Below are 22,992 nucleotides of genomic sequence, written 5' to 3'. Positions count from 1 at the left end.
TAAGCGTCCGACTTCAGCCAGGTCACGATCTCGCGGTCCGTGAGTTCGAGCCCCGCGTCAGGCTCTGGGCTGATGGCTCAGAGCCTGGAGCCTGTTTCTGATTCTGTGTCTCCTTCTCTCTCTGCCCCTCCCCCGTTCATGCTCTGTCTCTCTCTGTCCCAAAAATAAATAAACGTTGAAAAAAAAAATTTAAATTAAAAAAAAATAAATAAATAAACATTAAGAAAATATATGAGGTTGGTTTAGGCTGGCCCAGTCTCAATCTTCTGCTAAATTCTAATATCCTGCCATTGAGCATCATTACTACCTGCGTGTTTAATTGCCATGGAAAACAGAGCACTCAGTCTGAACCAAGCACTGTTCTTCTGACCCCAGCTCTTCTGCTGAACTCAGTTATCGCAGTGATAACATTATTGTCTTGGTTACTAATGCTGGAAACTTGGAGTGATTTTTGACTATCGCATTTCTCAAAAGGTTGCATCCAAATAGTCACTTGTGTACATATCTGATTTCCTTCTCCAGATTATAAGCCTCTTGAAAAGAAAATTGAATTAAGAAAATTTTTTTTAACATTTATTCATTTTTGAGAGACAGAGTGTGAGTGGGGGAGGGGCAGAGAGTGGGAGACACAGAATCCGAAGCAGGCTCCAGGCTCTGAGCTGTCAGCACGGAGCCCGACGCGGGGCTCGAACCCACCAACTGTGACATCATGACCCGAGCCCAAGTCGGATGCTCAACCGACTGAGCCACTCAGGCGCCCCCGTTGAATTTTTTTTTTACCCCCATGGCACTGAGCCGCATCTAATATGTAGTAGATGGTCAGTAAATAGTCATGGATTGAATATGAATTATAATAGAAGGTATAGATGTCATTATGTATAGGAGGTGATTTAAATAAGGTGTTTAAAATCATCATAAACAAGTAACTGAAGGAAGTGTTGCATGATGTTTAGTTTCTATTTGTTCTTTCTGAACTCTAAGTACATTGTTATTCTGCTGTTCTATTCATAACATTAAGGCCTGCCTGGGCCTGTTTCAGAAAATAATGCTAGGGAGGGTTCAAAGCCTCATCAGCTAATGTGTTTCACCAGCTCAAAATGCAGTACAGCAGTGTGGCATCCGGGAAGGTGAAATAATCAAAGAATGATTAAACACCTGGCACCATTTTAGTATTATAAATGCAAACACTAAACCATTTGAAAAGGAAAAAATGGAGGATATGTTAATGCATATTGTGCCTTTAGTTTTAATGTAAATTTTATTTCAGCAATATGAGTAGTTGTCCTGGTTTTCAATTTTTTTTACTTCTAACATAAATTAAAAAAAAAATTAACCTTTGCAAATCCCAGCAAAGCCTAGAAAAGATGAGAAGAAATGATGCAAGACTGTGATAATAATCTGTGTTAACCTTAAGGCATTGTGAAGCAATCAAGAGTATAAAATAAATGGGAAATCTTAATAGCTAGGCGCTCTCTCTCTTAATGTGCTTCTACCTGTGCTGCATATAAGAATCATTTGCGGAAGCTTTTAAAAGTCCTGATGTCCTGGTTGTACTCTATCCCCCTTAAATCAGAATCTCTGGGGGGAGGAGTCGGGCATCAGTATTTTTAAAAGATATTCAGGCGATTCCAAAGTGCAACAGTTTGCCAACCCTGCAATTGAGTAAGGGGAATAAGAAATATGCCACGGGAAGCCGAAATCAATAAGATGCTACGAAAAAGAAAGATCATTAAGGTCCCGGTTGCAACTTAATTTTATTTTTACATGTTCTGGGCATAGAGTAGATAATTAAATGCTAGTTGAACTAGCCTTATTGAATCACATCATTACTTGCAGGTGCTCAGGGACCATTTCCATTGTCCTTATATTATCATTTCTCATACCTCCTAAGTATCAAAGATATTACCCTAGCCAGTGCAATCCTATCTGTGTTTCCAATAATAGTATCGATATTTCATCTCAGTTCGTCACTGGTGAACGTTTTAAGTTATACCACTCCAGCGTGCCCACTACCACCAACAATGAAGTTTTTACCCCAGCCAACAGGGGAGTAATTCATTTCCAAAATTCTACTGTAGAGTCTATTTCCTTAAAACATCTGTCTCAGATCGGCTTCCTCTATTAGAAACAGACTCTGAGATGGGGAGACTACATGCAGAAGTTTTCTTAGGGAGTTCTCTTGAGAGATACACCCGCAAGGGAGTTGGAAACATAGGACGGAGATAGGGAGAGGCGGACTAGTGATACACTCGCAACTGAGGACTCAGCCTATTTTATGGGGAGCTCTAGAGATGGGACGGCTCTTCAGAATTGCAAGGGGGCCAGGTTTTCTTATCCCCACATTAGCCCGTCAATGGCTGCAGGTGGCCCCTTGCAGAGGAGGGGAGGATATCTTTTCTGCGAGGTAGTTTCCGAGAGTAAGTTCCAGTGAGAGACACAGCTATGAGCCATGAGCATCTGATAGTTCCAGCAGTTGGGAGAGGATGCTGAAGAGGGGAACTGGTTGAAGGGCCTCGGTATCTGTTACAGTGTCCAGAATGACTTCTCTTTGGCCACTGGGAGCCCTTCATGTAGGCCCTTGTATCTGTTGACATAACCCGCTAGTTTTGTGTAGCTTTCTTGCTTTCTGGTAAAATACTTTCTAGGCTCATCTAATAGATTTCCTGAACTCGAACTGGAATCAGCTGGTGTGCTAAGGGTTTGTTCGTTTGTTTTTTTAAGTGAGAAATGGTATTTAGAGACCACAAAATGAGCCATGGGATTGTTTGTTGATTCTAGGCCTTTCAGTAGGACAGAATTAACATACAAATTTTGGGGGGGAAAAAAACCCTCAAGTTTATGTTACTATTACCATTTCAAATGTACCATAGGATTTTTCTTAATTTCCTTGATTTTACACTTTTATCCTTTTTCCTTACGTTAAAAATCTTAGTTCATAACAATAGCAAATGTTTATATGTTTCTATTCTATTCTTTTTCTATGTAAAATTTCAAAAGAGTAATACTAATATTACTGTAAACAGGCTACAGAATGACATTTAAAAATGTATATCCTGGGGCGCCTGGGTGGCTCAGTCAGTTGGGCCTCCGACTTTGGCTCAGGTCATGATCTCGTGGTCCGTGGGTTTGAGCCCTGTGTTGGGCTCTGTGCTGACAGCTCAGAGCCTGGAGCCTGCTTTGGATTCTGTGTCTCCCTTTCTCTCTGCACCTCCCCATCTCACACTCTGTCTCTCTCTCTGTTTCCAAAATAAATAAACATTAAGAAAATACTATAAAAAATGTGTATCCATCCAGCTGTCTCTAGAATATATTCCAATGTGTTCTAGAGTCCCTTGGATTTTGTCAAAGCACTTTGCTTGATCTTTATTCCATTCAACTTGTTAGTAACAAGACACATTCTTGTCAAATTGACAAATAGCAGGTAGTCAAAATGATGAGAGAATTCACTGAATGACAAAATTAGGGGCACAAATAATCTCAATTCCTTATAGTGATGTTCTAGATTTAACACAATGAAATATGATAGGTCCACTGCAATATGCAGTTGTCATTTAATCCGTAAAGCATCAGGAAAGACTTAAAAAAATTTTTTTTATTGTTTATTTACTTTTGAGAAACAGAGATAAGAGCACGAGTAGGGGAGGGACAGAGAGAGAGGGAAACACAGAATCGAAAGCAGGCTGCAGACTCAGTTGTCAGCATAGAGCCCGAGTCGGGGCTTGAACTCATGAATTGTGAGATCATGACCTGAGCTGGAGTCGGACGCTTCACTAACTGAGCCACCCAGGTGCCCCAGGAAAGACGTCTAATAAAATAAATATAAAGTTATTATTTATTAATAAGAAAGGCTACCACTTTTTGAGCACTTACTATAAGCCTGGCGTTCTGCTGGATACTTCATATAATTTTATAATTTAATCTTGACAAGAAGCTCATAAGGCAATAGTAGTAATATCTATCGTTTACAGATCATTTACTGAGAACTTGGTGCTCTTTGAGGCATCTTATACTTAATTCTCATAACAACGCTACAAAGTGTTCTAGATCTGAAAGCCTGACTCCAAAGCCTTGGGTACGCTTTTTACCCCCTTTTTCACAGATGAGATTTTGAAGATGAGAGAGATTGAGAAACTTCCCTAAATTTCTGGTTAAAGATGGGCTGGGATTCAATCCCAAAGCTTGATTTTACAGCTGATTTCTTTCTTTCTTTTTTTTTCTTTTTTAATGTTTATTTTTGAGGGAGGAAGGGAGGGAGAGAGAGAGAGAGAGAGAGGACAGAGGATCTGAAGCCGGCTCTGTGCTCACGGCAGAGAGTCCCCTGCAGGACTCTAACCCATGAACCAGAGAACCCATGAACCCATGGGCTCTACCCCATGAACCTGAGCCCAAGTCAGACACTTAACTCACTGAGCCACCCAGGTCCCCCTAGTTTCTTAACTGCTCTGCCTTCCTGTAACAACTGCTAGGCAGGCTCTGGACTGGGTGCTTTGACGTGTTATTGATTGCAATCTTGTTAACAACCCTGGGGCGGGGGGGTCACTCTTATCCCTCCCATTTCGTAGATCAGAACCTGTTTGGGAGGTAAGCAAGCTCCTCCAGGTTACCCAGACAGTGAGTCGTAAGTTGCAACTCACACCCAGGTCTAACTCCAAAGCCCATATTCTTCAACATTATGCTATGCAGAAAGGGAAAGATGTAAACAAACAAACAAACAAACCCCAACAGCACTAGTGAAAAAGACTACTTGCAAGTTCAGCGCGAGGCAGCGGTGGGATATCGCTGCCAACAAGGTGAATGCCACCCGAGGCTGTGTTCTAGAAATACAGTATTTGTAGTAAGGGTGGAGACAGTCCCACTATAATCTGTGATGGCAGAGCTTACCTGGGCCATTGTGCGTCATTCCAGGCTCCACACTCTAAACGAGCATTACTGACATGCCTGAAACTCATTCATCCGCAGGGGAGGGCCGAGCATGAAGTGTCTGAGTAACGTGTCTATGGGAAGAACTGTTAAAAAGTCGAGGTTGGCTGGGCAAGAGAGAAGACTCAGGAGGGATGGAATAGCTAAGGTTTGAAGCGTCTGCATGTGATGGAAAGTTAGATACAGTCAGTGGTTCCAGAGGGAAGAGCTAAGGCTTCCCTTAGGAGGGAGGAGGTACTGCCTGGTATTTGCAGGTTTCTAGAAATGAAAAGGGCTTCCTTGTAAGAGAACGAATTCTTTGTCATTGATGAAGAGCCTGAATGACCTCTATGTCAGGTGCGGTGGTCCTTAAATTTTAGCGGGTATAAGAATCACCTGAAAGAGTTTGTGAATTACAGATTCTCAGACCGCACCTACAGAAGTATCAATTCAGTAGACCTGGGGAAAGGGCCACAAATCTGCATTTTTAACAAGCAACCCAGTGGCTCCAAATGAGGTGGTCAGTGAAGTACACTTTGAGAACCAGGGAGACTTGATAAACTCCAAGATCTCTTCCACTTATTTGACAAATAAACATTTTAGTAAAAAAATGAGCATAGTCAACGTAATGATTGTTCAGAGAAAGTTGCCTTCCGTTTCAGAAAAGATCCAAGGCAAAATTCTTTAATATGTTGACAGTTACAATTAGAGACAAAAGTATTGGGATGTAGGATGTTAGGATATGGAAGGGGAAGGCTTGATTCTCAATCTGTGTCATAAGAGATAAGATTTTAACAGCAAAACAGAAGAGACAAATCCAGGTGGAAATCTTTGACCATTTTAAAGAACTCATTCTACATCTACCAGGGAGCAATCTGAGGGGGACCTGGAAGAAGCTATCTAATTAACCTAAAGGAAAGCACCTGTGTAAGGTTAAACACCTGTCAGGCTTCTGACCCAGGCTTATATAAACTTCAGCCTAAAACTAACAAAACAGGTGTGGGGGAGAGTGTTTTCTAACTCTGGCCCACTTTTATTTTTGTTGTTGTTGTTGTTGGGGCTAAAGCACTTTTTCTGGCAAATACAGTGTATGTTTGATTAACCTTAACTTTTACTTAAAGCATGCAACCTGAGAGTCACATTTTAGAACTACTATACCCTGAAATGTTCTGCTTTCTGTAAATACCTTTTTAAAAAGTGGTGCTCGGGTGTAATTTATTGTCCCGTATCCAGACTTTTTTTTTTTTAACTTAAGTTGCATACTGGTGTTTTATTTGTTTAAGTATATTAAAGTTTTAAAAAGTGGGTTTTTTTTCTTTGAAAACACTAAAAACTGGCTAATTGAGGAATTGGTGTTCACGGCTGTTTTGGTAGTGGACCCTACTGACACACTCATTTAGTTGACGAAGGACCAGCAAATGATTTCTATGTTTCAGGTATATAAAACTTCCAAATGGCAATTACATGTTGATTGTAAGCTTGATCCTGTTTCTAGTTCATTTATTCTCACTTCCTTTGAATGGTTGCAGTCCTCCTCCTTTCTCTTGAATCATGAGAGATGAAATTGCAACAGCCGTTTTCTTTGTCACAAGATTGGTGAAAAAACATGATAAACTGAGTAAACAGAAAATAGAAGACTTTGCAGAAAAGCTGACGACAATCTTGTTTGAAACCTACAGAAGTCACTGGCACGCCGACTGCCCTTCTAAAGGGCAAGCGTTCAGGTGAGAGCTGGCATATAGGATGACAAGGGCAACTAACGAGCAAGCAATAACCATTGGCAGTGATTCTGCTGGCGGTCTACGAGTAACAAAAGCTTTATGGCCTCAAATTTATTTGAGCTTGGGCTTGGAAGAAATGCAGCAGGTGGCAGTGCATAGAGAAAACTATACAATTTCAACATCGTTGAAAACTGTAGTGCAACCCCCCCTTACGTGGGGTGGATTAAACTATCTCTGACTTGTGTTTACCGTGAAAAATCGGCAGAGGACATTCGGCAAAACCAATTGCGTGACTTAGTGATGTAACGTTGTGAGTAGCTGATGTTGATGGTTCTACTCGGAAAGCCGTGGAGGGACAGGGTGGGGGTCAGTGGTATGAGAGCAGTTGGCCCACCACATGATTCCCGTCTACTAAGGCGCCTGTCACCAAGTGTTTGTTTCCCTTTCCTTGCTTTCTAAAGGTGTATCAGGATAAATAATAGTCAGGATAAAGATCCCATTCTAGAAAGGGCTTGTGCTGAAAGTAACGTGGATTTTTCTCACCTGGGACTTCCAAAGGAGATGACCATATGGGTAGATCCCTTTGAAGTGTGCTGTAGGTGAGTAATCTCACTGGAGGCGGTGTGCTCTGTGATCCCTGGAATCATGGGTTATAGAGTCAGTTCTGTGCACCTTGGTGAGAGATGATCCACTAAAGCCCTGCATTAGCGGTGAGGGCACTGGCTGGTTAAGGTTTCAGATGCAAACTTTCTTTTTTTTTTTTTTTTTCAACGTTTATTTTTTATTTTTGGGACAGAGAGAGACAGCATGAACGGGGGAGGGGCAGAGAGAGAGAGGGAGACACAGCATCGGAAACAGGCTCCAGGCTCCGAGCCGTCAGCCCAGAGCCCGACGCGGGGCTCGAACTCACGGACGGCGAGATTGTGACCTGGCTGAAGTCCGACGCGGGGCTCGAACTCACGGACGGCGAGATTGTGACCTGGCTGAAGTCGGACGCTTAACCGACTGCGCCACCCAGGCGCCCCAGATGCAAACTTTCTTAGCACAGACTTCCAGTAGGAGTGGACACAGTGGAAGCACAGAGACTTTACACAGTACAGTCAAACCTTGGATTTGTGAGTAACTTGTTCTGCGAGTGTTGTCCAAGACCAGCAAACATTTCTAATAAATTTTAACTTGATATGAGTGATACCTTGCAATACAAGTAGTATGTGATGCCTAATGTCACATGATCATAACTGAGCCAATGGTTCTTGAAATTCTCTTTGCTATACAAGTGCTTTGGATTACAAGTGTGTTTCCAGAACGAATTATGCTCGCAAACTAAGGTTTTCCTGTATTTGAAATTTGACTTCAATCACTGCACTGTATTGCCAACTATAGATCGTAAGGCCTAAGTATTACAGGCAATATCAAGGGGGCAGAGGAATTGGAACTCCGTTCATTAGTTGAATCAAAAGAGACTAGTTTTTATCTTTGTCAGAGAAATTCACCAAGCCAGCCCTTACAGAATACCCTCACTAATTACTATCCCGTGGAAGCTGAAGGTCACAGTGTCTTGCAATTTGCTTTGTTGTCAAGCCATTTCAATTTGTTTCTTAAAATAACTTTTTGCAGATTGGTTGAGCGGTCTGTAGAAAAGGTTAGAAATGAAAAAAAAACTTGGATTTTTGAATCCTTAATAAAGAAATTTTCTTTTTCTACTTAGGTACGGTGAGAAAAATCATCCATTTACAATTGCTTCTTTTAAAGGCAGATGGGACGAATGGGAGCTTTCCCAACAGGTCAGCTGTGCTGTTAATCGAGCTACATTAGACTACGCCTCTGGCATTTCCTCTGATGAAGAAAGTTGTAACAAAGAACCGCAGATCATTCCTAAAGTCAGCAATCCAAAGAGTATTTATCAGGTGAAGTGTGGTCCAGTTCTCGATGCTTTTTTTTTTTTTTCTGTCCTAATTCTGAAAAGAATTTGTTCACTGTAAAAGAAACAAATGGAAAACAGAAACAAAACCGTAAAGATTAAAATCACGTTATTAACATTCTAGGAAAATTTTTTTCTTCTTTGTGTAGTTTCTTTACTTGGTGGAGTCCTCAGGAGTTACATAGGACTGTTTCTCCATATTATTTGAACAGAAGTTTCCTTTAATCCAAATTCCTTCATAATTAAATATTAAAATTAGCAGACTTTCTTGCTAGTAGAAAATAACCTACCACTTGTAGAAAATTTGGAATATTAAGAAATGGTCAAAGGTCTGTAATCTCACCATGAGAACAGTTCTAAAAAAATACATAATTTAAATACATATTAGATTATTAATTAAATGTATATTAAACATAAATATATTCATATTATATATATGTACATACTACATACATATATATATATATATATATATATATATATATATATTTAACCACAACCCACAGAAAGGTCAGCATATTTATATGTTGGAAATAGGTTTAAAGAAATAATACTTACCCTTACTTGGCATAATGTCCCCAATATTTTCTACTAAATTGATTTCAACCACCTAAATTGATTTCATGACTCAAAAATGGTTGCAACCCACAATTTGAAAAACATTACTCTAGACAGAATCTTAACTGACACTGTATGTATATACTTGTTTGTACGTTTGCTGAAATTAATCACTTCTGTTGTAACATTAGAACAATTGAAATAACATCTTGGCATTTTTTTCCCTTGTAGTTTAACCAATCAATTACTGGCACTCATCTGGATTATTTCCACATTTTTATGATGCAAAAAAAAGTTGATAACTTGTAGAGATGACTGTATTTTAAGTTAGTGTGGAGATTTGATTCTCAGACATGGAGTTACTGGGTCATACGGACATTTGCCTGTTCGGAATAGATGCCAAAGTAGCATCTAAAGGTTTTGTTTATTTGTAGTCTAACTAGCTCTATGTAATGAAAGTGTCTCTTGTATCATTTTTCCTAAAATTGGTTATTCTTACTTAAAAATAATTTACTAAAGATGCTACCTGTTCTAGACACGGTTACTTTAAGTAACATTAAAAAACAAATCTCCATGTGCCCAAATGTTTTGGGTACTTATTAGCATATGAATCTTCTCCTCACGAATTATTTGAGGTCTTAATGTATTATTATAGGCTCTTCAAAGGTTAGAAATATTTTAACCCCTTTTCATATTACTGGCAAATAATTTTTCTATAGCTTGTGTAGTTTGTAAACTATACTTTATTGTATAGTTCTACATGTGTAAAAGTTTAAAATCATATATTGAAATAGATGCCCTTAATTCTATTCTTATGCTTAGAAAGATTTCCTTCCACCTAGGGATCAGATCTGTAGTCAGCTATATACTTTGTAGAGCAACGTACTTTAGGAGTGTGATCTGTAAAACATCTGTATTGGTTATTTGGGATGCTGAAAATGGATATATCTAGACCTTAGCCCAAAAGATCATGATTAGACAGTTCGGTGTTAAGCCAGAGAGGGAGGGTGGGGTAGAGGAGAACCCAAGAATATACACAAATTTGAAGATGTGTTTTTAAGTATTTTAGTTGTATTAAAGATTTAATTTTCTTAAAAGATAGGACTTTATAACCACCCCTCCCACTGGCTTATTATCTACTGTGTTTTCTATTCATTTGTACTCTGCTTTGTAAAGGCTTACCTTGTGAGTCATGGGTTTGTGTTTAGTATTTAAGTCTAGCTTCTTAATTTACAGATCTTCATGCCTACTTTGATACTTTTTTTTTTTTTTCAGGTTGAAAACTTTAAACAGTCCTTTCAATCTTGGTTCCATGTCTCCCGCAAAAAGAATATGGCAGATGGCCGTATGGGCCTCCTAGGAAATGCTTATGCATTGCATAAAAATCATAAGCGTCAGAGGCCTGCTGCTATCTACCGGGTAGACAGGTACCACTGGGTCAACACTAACCGATAATGCAGTGGTCGGGCACTTGTGGGATAGAGCTCAGAGGAGCGGCTTCATTTTCTCTATAACAAAAGGGAGTCTAAAATTGAGAGGCCCATGAAACAAAAAATAACCATCTCAGGGACTAGAGTGGCGTAATGGCAAATCCTCTACTGCAGATCATAACAGTGTTCTTAGCTATACTTTTAACTCTTAATTTTATGTGAAGTTTTATGTAACACTAATGAATGTACTCAGTAAGGTAATGGAATGAAGATAGTGACCTGTGATGAGATTCAATGAATTATGAAAAGTAACGGTTTAAATAAACGTACTATGTTTTTAATAACTTGCTAGTTCAGTTTTTTGTTTTTGGTTTTTGTTTTTGGGTTTTTTTGCCAGAAAGCTTCGAAAGTTTGTGTTTCTTCATTAGCCATTAAAACAAATAGAACTTCACTTGGCAAAGTGTGAGCCTCATGATACAGTCTCCTGGTTCCATTTTGTTACCTGCCATCACTGCTCTATTTCACAAGGCCAGTGGGAGCTTGTTTGAAGATTACTCTTTAAGATAGAAAATTCCCTTGCTTGTGTGTCTTTCAAAAATTTTCATCCATTTCTAAAACTCTTAATAGACTTAATTACGACTTTCCTAACAGTGATACCTGCTCATTATAAGGATTCAAGCTAATTTAAAATAAAAAAACTTGATAAAAAAAATTCAAGCTAAGCACAAAAACAAAACAAAATGCACCAAGAAAAAAAATCCTTACCATCCAGCCAGAAACTACCATTATTAACATCAAATGGTGACCATCTTTCCAACCATCCTACATATATAAGAACTGATACACAGTTAATTTAATAAAACCATGCTATAGGAGTTACTAAATTTTTAGGACCTATTTTAATTTTTCATTTTAGTTATCTCAGCAAAATGGAGAAACTGAGAGTGAAATATTCATGAAAGTTTCTACCACAATATATTTTATTTTCCAAAGGTTTTCTCTGAAGTTAAAAAACAAAACAAAACAAAACAAAAAAACAGAAAAAAAACCCAGAAAAAAATGGGGGAAAAAAAAAGAAAATACCAGGAGGTTGGAATCATCTTTAAAACTTTGACAATCTTATGCAGTATTAATTGTTGCTATCAAGCTGCAGAAAGCATTCTTAATTTTTTTCCTGAAGGACAAGTTGTGAGATATTAAAATCTTAGGTTATGCTTTCTTTCTCTTATAATTTCATAAACCTTACAGGAAACTGTTTTTGGCACTATACCGTGGAGAAAGCTGAGGCCAGTTGGATTTCCCCAACTCCCCACCACTCATATCAACATCTTCGGTGGCTTCCTTTGCCTGCCAGTCTGAGAACCTTTTCCTCCATATTAGAAATCTATGTCCATGTGTCTGTCAGTCATTTTACATCAGTTTTTCCCAGAATACGGTGTCCCTTTCTCATCTGAAGATGTAATTTTTCTAGACCAATCTTCTACAATATTAATACTTTCTTTGTCCATCCATTTCAGGGATACCAACTCTCCTGATGCTGGATCATTACTATTTGTCTATCTGATTGCTTTAATATCTTTATTTCCTTTTTTTAAAACCATGATTGTCTTAAGTCTTCCTTGTGCCAGTTTGATTCTTACTCCTGTCTGGTCTTTCTTGTTTCTACCTATTTCTTAGTTCCATAATGATATTTTAGATTTCAATCAGTGACTTTCTCTGTAGGAGTTATTCACACGTATAGTTTGAGCAGAAAATGAAAGAAAACTGTATAAGATAGTTACTATATGTAAAACAACCTAATACTTAGGAAGAATGGGTTTCTAAGAACCTTTACACAGGATTTTATTAACAAAGTGTCTCTTGAAGTGTGTGAGGTTGTTTTGTTTTGTTTTTTAATGTTTACTTATTTTTGAGAAAGAGCAAGTGAGAGCATGAGCAGGTGAGGGGCAGAAAGAGGGAGACACGGAATCCCAAGCAGGCTCCAGGCTCTGAGCTGTCAGCACACAGACATAGACTGTGTATGTCTGTGTATATGCGTGTGTACACAAATTATACCTTGAAGATAACTGAAAACTTTTAAAAAGAGACAGCAGTAAGTGCACATAATGCGGCAGAAAAGAGATCATGATCCCCATCTTGTAATCTGTGGCATTTCCATTAAAAATCGGGTGCTTACCAAAAAGCTGGCAGCTGTTAGCGTATTAGTGGAATCAGATGGAAGGCCCGAGAAGTCAGCCAGGAAGTTAATAGGATCATGTTTTGGCTGGTGCCCCACTCAGCCAAGAATGAGGAATATAGAGGAAAGCTCTTTAATTCCTGCATGACTTTTTCCTTGTCACCTGTCTCAGAGGCCCTGGACCCTTGGTCTAACTACTTTATATAGTCTTACGCGTCTGGTTTAATTCATCTTCACTCTGCTTTTTTGGGAAATGCATTTTGTAACTTATGCAAATAGCTAAATAAAGTTCTCGAGGATATGCACCCATTATTTATCATATCAAAGTAAGATTTACCTTCTCAAAGTACTGGAGGAGTCTTTAACCCTATGAAATTACTATGCTTTGACTTGAGGCCGGGGGGGGGGGGTGGGGGGTGCTTTGTTTATGAATTGCAGTTCATCAAAGAGACAGGAGAATGGTTCCCTCACAGGCCAGTCTTAGGGCAACTACATGTTACTGGTATCTGTGCTACGAGGGCAGTAGATACTTTTAATTGAGCTAATAACTAAGGAAACCGTTTTAAGGCTGACACATGTGGTACTTCCTTTGCCTGATGGCTAATGTTTTAAACTGAATGAGTCTTTGAGATGACTGAGTGACCAGCCGCTAGCAGCAAAGAAATAAGGACTCACTGTCCGTGTAAGATGGCAGAGATTGGAGATCTGTGTGCAGTGAATTGACTCGGAGATGCTCTCCTTGTGGCTGGACTGAAAACTCTTTGTTAAACCTTAATTATAAATCTTTTTTAAAATTTGTTAAACCTTTTTTATTTTTCATTTTTAAATGTTCATTTATTTTTGGGAGAGAGTGGGGAAGGGGCAGAAAGAGAGGGAGAGAATCCCAAGCAGGCTCTGTGCTGTCAGTGCAGAGCTCAACGTGGGACTTGATCTCATGAACCCTGAGCTCATGGCCTGAGCTGAAATCAAGAGTTGGACACTTAACCAACTGAGCCACCCAGGCGCCCCCTGTTAAATTTTCTCGACTAGCCTGCTCCTTTGTCACTTTGCTTGAAAGACTCAATAACAATTGTTACATAAAATAAACCTCGCTTGCTACTCATCTGGGAGTACAATAAAGAGAATTATCCATGTGAGGAGCAGCTTGAACTGCTGTCATTGGATTTGTCTTCCGAGCTGGCTTTTGATACGAAGTTTGTGTTTGCAAAAGAATTTTCTGGCTTACATTGAATTCATGGGACAGTTGTGTCCCTCCTGATTAGCACTTGGACTTCAGTTTCAGATGACTCCTCATCTCTCTGAGGTGTTCCAGCCAGAGTCTCCAAAGTGACTTCTGTGTGGGCCACATGGCCTGTATCTTATCGCCAGATCTCCAAATTCTCATTCCGGATCACCCGATATTGTACCAATATACCTGACTACTTTGTGTGACTCAGTAACAGACAATTTTACGTAAGTTAGTCAGCCTTATATATACAGATACACAAATTGACATTTCTAGAAAGAGGTTCAGTATTTTTAAATAATGAACATTTTAAGAAGATATGTGGTCTAATGATTTTTTAGTCACATTGAAAGCGTCAGCATGTTATCATCTGTGCCAGATATTACCATCTATTATGTTATATATCCACCCAAGATTATGTGATTTACACATGAATGAGTGTTTTTAAAAATCCTCTTAATAACTTTATCAGATATATTTACATATTTAACATGTTTTAAACATGCAGACTGAAATGATATCACCATTTTCTTTCTAGATCTAAAAATACAACAGAAAAAGAAACATGTAGTTATTTCTCTAAAGACGCAATCCACAGAACAAGGAAAAATAGTTGCAGAATAAGGAATTCCTACAAATAAATTAAACGGGGAATCCAGTGAAAAATGGGCAAAATACTTGAATAGGCACTGCTCAAGAGAAGATATTCAAATGATGTATAAATACAGGAATGGTGCTCAGTTTTAATGGCCACTGGAAAAATGCAAATTAAAATCATATACCACGTGCCTGGGTGGCTAAGTCATTTGAGCATCTGACTCTTGATTTCAGCTCAGGTCATGATCCTGGGGTCATGGGATCTAGCCCCATGCTGGGCTCCATACTGAGTGTGGAGCCTGCTTAGGATTCTCTCTCTTTCCCCCTCTGTTCCTCTCCCCCGCTTGTGCACTCTCTTTCTCTCTAAAAACAAAACAAAACAAAAACAAAAATACCACATACCCAGAAGGATGCAAGAATGCATAAAATAAAAAAGATGGAAAAAACTAAGTGCTGATAATCTTCTGCTGGCAGTAGATATTTAGACAATCACTTTGGACATCCAGTTGTAAGTTTCTACTAAAGACAAACATAGCCACACCCTAAGACCTACAATTTCTAGTTCTAAGTAATACCTGACTCAGTATAGTCACATATAGTCACCAAAAGGTACACAAGACTATCTGTAATAACCCCAAACTGGAAGATACCTACAGGCACATGAGTATCGGAAAGAGTAAATTTTGACAAATCCATACAATGGGGGTCTTATAGCAAAGAGAATCAACAAACCACAGCTACATGCAACAATATGGATAAGCCTCACAAACATGATGTTGAGCAAAAGTAATCCATATTTTATGATTCTATTTATGTGACGTTCATGAATAAGCAAAAAGCAGTTTATGGTGTCTGAAGTCAGGATGGTGGTAATTCCTGGGGGGCAGATGACTGGAAGGAAGGGACATGGGGGACACTTCTGAGAAACTAGTGATGTTCTCTTTCTTGATGTGGATGCTGCTTATACAGAAATGTTCACTTTGGACAATTCATGAGGAGCGGGTTTATGATATATGCACTTTTAAAAGCCGTGTTATATTTTAATATAGTTTCAAAGGTAGTTTTTACCCAAGACATGGGTGATAACTTTAAATAAAGTAGACTGGGGCCCAGGACTGGAGTCAGTGTTCAGTTATTTTTCCAGCTTGCTAGTTTCTGATCTCAATCTTGACCCATAAGGTCACCACGCTGCATGAAAAAATGAAGATGTTTGGGGCTTTTCTCTTGGCTAATTATCCATATACCTTATGGATATTAGTGTTGTGTTAGCGAAGTATTAGTGAAGTATTGGTGTTGGTCATTTGGAGCCAAAATATTTGTTGGTTTTTAAATATATAACATTTTACATGCTTATGATCAAACACCTTTTATACAAGAGCAGCAGGTATCATAAGGTATAACAAGAGAACCCCTGAATGGGAGGGTAATGGACCCAGTTCTAGTTACTTCCTGTTCTCGTCCAGCTGGGTGAACAGGGAAAGTCTGCGTCTCGGTTCCCACTTCAGGGCTTTACCCACCTGAAGGCAAAGGGTGAAATCTTTTGGCTCCTTTCTAACTGAGATCTAAGATCCACCATCTCCCGGTACTGGGAAAACTCTTCAATAGGGTGATGGATCAGGTAGCTTTTCATACCACCATTAATTTCCAATCCTTCATTCTGCTGACTTTTTCACTTCCAAATATGGCTCCAAACACATGATGAAGTGTTTCAAGATGTAGAGCAAAGCAGTCTTAATGCCGTAGATCATAAGGCCATCTCACCTCATCTTCGTCCTCACTCTGATCTCTCCGTTTTCTTGGTATCTGTTTTTCAGCAGCAATGAGGCTTTTTAGAAGATGTTCCATATTGGTGAAGAGGAGAAGATCCTTGTTTTTCTTAATATACTGTGGAGAGTGTGGAGGAGAGAGTTAATGCCTTTGCTCCCATTTCCTTTAAGTACTCGTGGATATTCTTAGCCAGACTCTGGATCTGAGCATAGTACATGCAATTCTGCTTTTAAAATAAAAGCAAGACCTCTCCCTAAATGGTGGCTGACAGAGGACTAGCATTCCAGCTCCACAATGATCTCTGGTGTGGGCAAGTTTTTACCACTCCTAACCCTGTTTTCTCACCTGTAAGTTAGGAACAAAAGTAGCATCTACCTTATAAGGGCATAGATGAGATGCGTGTAAAACTCTCAGCAGAACAGCTGGCACGTGACAAGTATGTAATAAACGTCTGCTATTCCCTGCCCTGGAGTTACCAGGGTGAGGTTGGTGAGATTGGAATGTTTCAGTAGATAGCATCAGGGGTTACACAAACCCCTTCATTAATATAGTAAATATATTAAAAGCCTACTTCTAAGCCTGGAATGTGGGCTATATCAGGAAACAAAACAGACAAACATCTCTGCCCTCATGGAGCTTATGTTCTATTAGGGGAAGAAATGTACTAAACAAGGTTAAGTAAGTAAATTACACAGTAGGTTTAGGAAGTGATACAGGAGAAAGGAAATTAGAGCCGAGTAGGGAGAAGGTGATGAACAGGAGAAAAGAGGGTTGCAGATGAAGATGGGCTGGTCAGAGCGGGACTCACTGAGAAGGTGACACTTGAACAAAGTCCTGGAAGAGGTGAGGGGGTTGGGCATGCTCTAACTCCATAGACCAGTGTCTCTCAACCTCAGCACTACTGACATTTGGGGATGGGTAATACTTTGTGGTGGGGACTGTCCTATGTATTGCAGGCTGTTCAGTGGCATCCCTGGCCTCTCTCCACTAGTTAATTACAGTAGCCCCCTTCCTGGAGCATGATAATCAGAAATGTCTCCAGACGTTGCCAAATGTCCTGTGGGGTATAAAACTGCTCCTGGTTGAGAACCAGTGCCGCTGCAGGCAGAGGGCAGTGCACCTGGTGTGTGTAAAGAACAGCAAGGAGGAAAGTGTAGTTTGGAGGTGAGTGACCAAGGGGAAGAGTAGCAAGTGAGGCCGTGAGAGAGAAGGGGACTTGGTTTCCTCGGCTTTGACGCTAAGTGAGATGGGGAGCCACAGCAGGATTTTAAACATATCCATTGTCATTTGAAAAGGATAACTCTGACCAATGTGCTGAGAGTAGACTGAGGAGAGGCAAGGTCGGAAGGGGGGACCAGTTAGTAAGTATTACAGTAATCCAGGTGAGATGACGTGGGCTTGCACCACGCTGGTAGCACTGTAGGCAACGAGATGTGGTCCTATTATGAATATACTCTGAAGGTAGAGCGACAGGATTTCCTGATGGATTAGTTACAGGGTGTTTGTAACAGAGAGGTTTCAAGGAAGACTTTGGCCTAAGAAACCAGAAGAATACAGTTGCCACCAACTGCGAACGGGAAGGTTTCTAGTAGGGGAGGTTTGGACGGAAGACAGATTGGGGGCATAATGAATTTGAGATGCTTCTTAGACCCGGAAGTGGAGACGGCCCATAATCAGTTGAGTTGAGTTAGTGAGCTGGGCGGGGCTGGAGATAAAAAATTTGAGATTCCTTGACATATGGTTGGGATTTGAAGCTTGAAGATGGGCTGAGATCCCTAAGGGGAGCGAATATAGACAGAGAAGAGAAGAGGACAGGAATAAATCCTGGCCCTCCAACATGAACAGCCTAGGGAGAAGAGGCAGGACGAGCAAAGGAGACTGAGAAGGAGCGGCCACACAGGTAGAGGCAAACCAGAGGACTCTGGGGTCCTTGGAGCCAAGCCAAGATTGTACTGAGGACAAGGAAGGAATCAGACGTGTCAGATGCTGCTGCTGAATGCAGAGAGAGAACTGAGCGTTCTCTGGGGTCTCTGGGGGCTAGGGTGTCATTGATTCTGGAGTCTGGATGACCACTGTCACCATCACCATCAACGAGCACAAAATAAATCTCTGATTGGTAACTAATGGGGATCTGATCATAGATAGGTGTATATGGAACATTTACTAGGAGTCAGGAGATCGAGCATCTGATCTCAGGTCTGCCACTACTAATAGCTTCATGATTTGGGGCAAATTGCTTAATCTCTCCTTGAATTCAAAATGTGACTAAAAATATGTCTGCTACCTATTCTGCAGGATTGCTGGCTGAGAGAGAATATATGAGAGAACATATACATAAAAATGCTTCGAAATTTATAAAGGTTTATATAAATAATGTGAAAAAAGATGCAACTCAAGAGTGAACTGATCTTTCATGAAGGATAACAATTTCAAGATCCCAGATTTAAACTTTGTGATATTTTTAATAGTTAAATACGATGGTATTCTCATAAAAGCACTTTAAATAACACAGTATTAAGAATACCATTATCAGGCTTGCATAGAAAAGAGCACACTGCAAGTTGGGTAAAAAAGCCATCACCTGGGGGCACCTGGGTGGCGCAATCGGTTAAGCGTCCGACTTCAGCCAGGTCACGATCTCACGGTCCGTGAGTTCGAGCCCCGCGTCAGGCTCTGGGCTGATGGCTCAGAGCCTGGAGCCCGTTTCCGATTCTGTGTCTCCCTCTCTCTCTGCCCCTCCCCCGTTCATGCTCTGTCTCTCTCTGTCCCAAAAATAAATAAACGTTGAAAAAAAAAAAAAAGCCATCACCTGGGCATCTAAATTTAGTCACTGAGTCACCGTAGTTTTAAAGATGGAATTCTGCAAATTGATAAATAGGTTAGTGGGATATGAGTTAAGTAACTATGGGGCCACATTAGCAATCCCCGAACTCAAACAGCCAGATACCTACTGTCCGCCTGGCAGGGCACAGGATTAAAACATATATTGTGGTATGTGGTTTGAGGAGCGGCCTGGGTGTCAAGGCAGTGTACCACCAGGGGAGGCCAGAAATATCTGAACAGGTCGGACACCGAGGCCTTTAGTCCATGAAGAAGTCGATCTTTAACCAACATGTGCTACACCAGTTGAAGTTGGTTACCTCTTCTGATGACTCTGGCTCCAAGTGAGACTCACACTTCCTTTCAATGAGTTTCGAGAGAAGATCTCTTCCTCTCTCAGAGACGGGCTGCTCTTCCAGCAGAATAGCACTTATGCTTCGGTCAAGCTTACCGTCCCAGGAAACTGCTGACATTTGCAGCGCCATAGAGAATGCTTCCCTGAAATAAGCCTGCAAGCCCTGGTCAAGGAAAAGGTGAGGGGGGCCAAATCAGTTCCATTCTAGATAATTACTATTATGCAGCTTCAAAATAATAGCTGAAAGAAAGATGGGGTTTGATACCCATCATCTTCACTTGCCCTTACCGTGGGTTATTACTGTCATTTGCAATTCTGGTGAGGCTTATGTGTTGGCAAGGGAATAGCCAAGAAAGCTGTGATGCCATTCTCATAGGAAGGCCACTTCTTTTTGAGTTTTTACACAGTGGTACACGCATTTTGTTATAGGCCGCCACAGGAAATTAGATCAGGAAAACCTTCCTCCTGGCCAGGCAGTAGGAACCAGAGGCCAACAATGGGACCTAAGTAGCTTTGAAATGTCGCACAGCTTAACAAATCCGTCATTCTGGGAGAGAAGCAAAGAATCCTGTGCATTTTAGAAATACCTTGTAAAATGACCTCAGAAAGGCAGGGTCTGAGTCCTGGTGGAAGTCCTTGGCGGCGATGTGGGCCAGGCAGTAGATCAGCAGCAGAATGAAGCTTCCCACAGATGCCAAAGACTCTCTCCCAACAAACAGTATGTTTTCAGCGCTCTTAGTAGAGGAGATACCCAAATACGGAGATATCAACCTCAGGGAACATCTCCACTACCTCTTTCTTTTCCTACTTTCATGTGGTCTAAATTAACTTTTGGAATCATAAAGTCAGAGACTCCCCAGGCTTAATGGAAATTTACTGATGATGAGGTAAAAACTATTGCTTTAGTTCAACTCCCGGAATAAATCATGTTCGAATCGCAAGGGAGTGATACTATTCTGGGGGCCCACCCCAGAATGTCTGGTTCTATTGGCTGGTTTAGGAAAAACCTTGGCATCTCCATTTTTACCCAGCTCCCCAGGTGGTTGATGCACGAGGTCCAAGGACCTCAGTTTGAGAATCAGTGCCTGACAGGGCTCTCTGACTTTGTCTTTCATGCCTTTATTGTAATCAGGTTCTCAAATATCCTGTCTTGTCTAATTGACTTGAAATAACTCCCTTGTTCAGGCAATAGGTTGGCTTGGAAAAAGCATTAAGTAATTTGGAGTCAGATAGTCTTGAGATCTGGTTCTGGAATGAGCTCTGGGGACAGCTCAGAATAGTGGTTAAACAACGAGTTTGGTGTTCTAATACACCTGAACTTGAGTTTAAACTCTTGATAACACTGTGAGCTTGGGAAAATCACTTGGCCTCAATGGGTCTCAATATCTTAACTCATAAAATGGAGGTCACAAGAGTAGTCGCCCAATAGGGTTGGGTTGTTGTAAGCTGTAAATGAGATAATGCACGTAAGGCACGTGGCCAAATGCTGGACACACAGTACTCCAGTAGTCGGTGAATCCTGAGTTTGTTTCCCCATCAGTAAAATGGGATTAAATTCTTGCCTACTTCATAGATAGCTTTGAGGATCAAGTGAAATGATGCCTGGAGGGTACAGTGTGGGAGTTATTTTGGTCTTAATTAACTTTCCCAACAATCGAGTGGTCAAGTGTGAACCACATCCTAGTCCTCTAGCATTGGTTAGCAGTGCCCCCTCTCACAATCACTGTTTACCAATGAACCGTTATCAGTGTTTCAGGTCTGTGTATACTGGCTTAGGGCTACCACCAAGGCACTGCCAATCCTACATATTGGAGGTACTGTAAGCACAAGAACAATTTCGATCCCTTCCTGCGGAAAGATGCTGATGGTGCAGGATTTGCGGAGGCTGGAACCATGACCCTTATGGGAAACACCAGTCTGGAACCACCGACTTTGATGACAGAGATTCATCAACAGGCACAAAGCCACTATGATTCTCTCTCTGGACACAAGCCGGGACATACTCATTTCACTAATTAAGAGAAAGCTTTTACGTGGTGACATTTATTATGTCTTACTAAATGACTTATGACCAAGAGGGATAAAGTATGTCAGGACTCGAGAGAGAAAAATGTTTTATAGTGTTTGTTCTTTTTGCTTCTGTCTATCTCTTTAGACCCTAGAATTTTACAAGCCCGCCTCTGGGGCTGAATTTGCAGCACCTGAAAGAAGAAGGAGCCTTCGAAGGCATTGTCTGAGGCTTCCATGGCAGGCAGATGAGAGGCAATCTGCAGGGTGATTTCAGGAACCTGAAAAGAATAAGAAACAAATAAAACCCAAACCCAAACCCATCCTCTTGCTAAAAAATTCTCATGCGGCTCAGCTCCGTAGCACCAACCAAATTAATGGGAAGTAAATGCGTTGGAACATCGATTTAAAGTGTAACAGGATAAGGAGATTCAGTATACACTAAAGGAAAGTGGAAAGAGTATTTCTGTGTTCGATATTTATGCTAATTATAAGCATTAACTTACTACTTTTCTAACTCGAGGGTGGCAGTCAGGCATGGGGGTTGTGAAGCATGCTGCTTGAGTCCTCACCTGGCTCTACCCTTTTGGTTGTGTGATGTTGGGTAAGTTAACTCAACCACTTTGTATTTTCCCACCTTATTTTTAAAATGAGAAAAAAAAAATAGATATAGGAGCCTGGGAAGATGACAGAGTAGGAGGACCCTAAGCTCACCTCATCCCGCTGATACACTTAGATAATAGCCATATCAATGCAACTGACCCAGAAAATGACCTGAAGACTGGTAGGACAGACTCTTCACAGTTAGTCATAGAGAGGAGGCCACATCCAAAACGGTAGGAGGGGTGGGGACATGGTTGGGAACGAAACCCCCAGTGAAACGGGGAGAAAACCACACACCAGTTCAACTGCAGCCCCAGCAAAGGGTTGGGAGCAGACGTCTCAAATGACTGCTAATCCCACCTACCAGCAAAATCTCACAGTGGGCAGGACGAGGAGAGAGCCCTGTAGTTCAGCGTCACTGCAACCCTAACAGAGGGACGGGGGGCAGACACCTGGTCTGACTGCAGGTCTCACCAACAAAAGCCTCTCAAGGACAACACAGGGAACGCACCCTACAGTTAAGGGTGACTAAAGCCTTGGCAAATGAGCTGAGGGCAGGCATCTGGTCTGATACAACTATAAGCCCAAAGCGGCCCCAGACTAGCCCCTTAAGAGTACAGGGACCAAACCCTGTCCACAACAGGCAAAGTGGGTCATTGCAGCTGAATGGACTGAAGGCAAACACATCTCAGTCACAAGAGTAGGGTGCACACCGCATACACAGGAGATACCGCTGAAGCATCTGGTCTGCTAAACAGGGGGCATTTTACTTTAGGGCACTAGAGGACCTCTTCTTCATGTGGCCCCTACTTTTAAGAGCAGGAGACTTAGCTGACTTTCCTAATACATAGGAACAAAACACAAAGTTAGACGAAATGAAGAGACAGAGGAGTATATTCCAAATGAAAGAACA

General features: G+C 40.8%; 1 protein-coding gene across 1 annotated transcript; it reads left to right on the top strand.

Annotated features, from left to right (window-relative positions):
* Window positions 1–6,450: 6,450 nt before the first annotated feature.
* Window positions 6,451–10,554, top strand: BTG4 (BTG anti-proliferation factor 4). The gene is made up of 4 exons (XM_047072318.1): window positions 6,451–6,623; window positions 7,082–7,219; window positions 8,329–8,527; window positions 10,375–10,554. The coding sequence occupies exons 1-4, from the start codon at window positions 6,451–6,453 to the stop codon at window positions 10,552–10,554; spliced, it is 690 nt and encodes a 229-aa protein (XP_046928274.1).
* Window positions 10,555–22,992: the final 12,438 nt, after the last annotated feature.

This window comes from Lynx rufus, unplaced genomic scaffold (genome assembly GCF_022079265.1).
Source record: "Lynx rufus isolate CCGP_SWC_20201006 ecotype Redwood Valley unplaced genomic scaffold, mLynRuf1.p SCAF_9, whole genome shotgun sequence".
NCBI classification, from domain to species: domain Eukaryota; kingdom Metazoa; phylum Chordata; class Mammalia; order Carnivora; family Felidae; genus Lynx; species Lynx rufus.
This window is presented reverse-complemented; position numbering and strand designations above follow the sequence as displayed.

Excerpts from the sequence above, each read along its gene's own strand:
- BTG4 (XM_047072318.1), top strand. The coding sequence starts at position 6,451 with ATGAGAGATGAAATTGCAACAGCCGTTTTCTTTGTCACAAGATTGGTG. Across the intron at positions 6,624-7,081 it reads TCTAAAGGGCAAGCGTTCAG|GTGTATCAGGATAAATAATA; the intron begins GTGAGAGCTGGC and ends TGCTTTCTAAAG. Across the intron at positions 7,220-8,328 it reads CCCTTTGAAGTGTGCTGTAG|GTACGGTGAGAAAAATCATC; the intron begins GTGAGTAATCTC and ends TTTTCTACTTAG.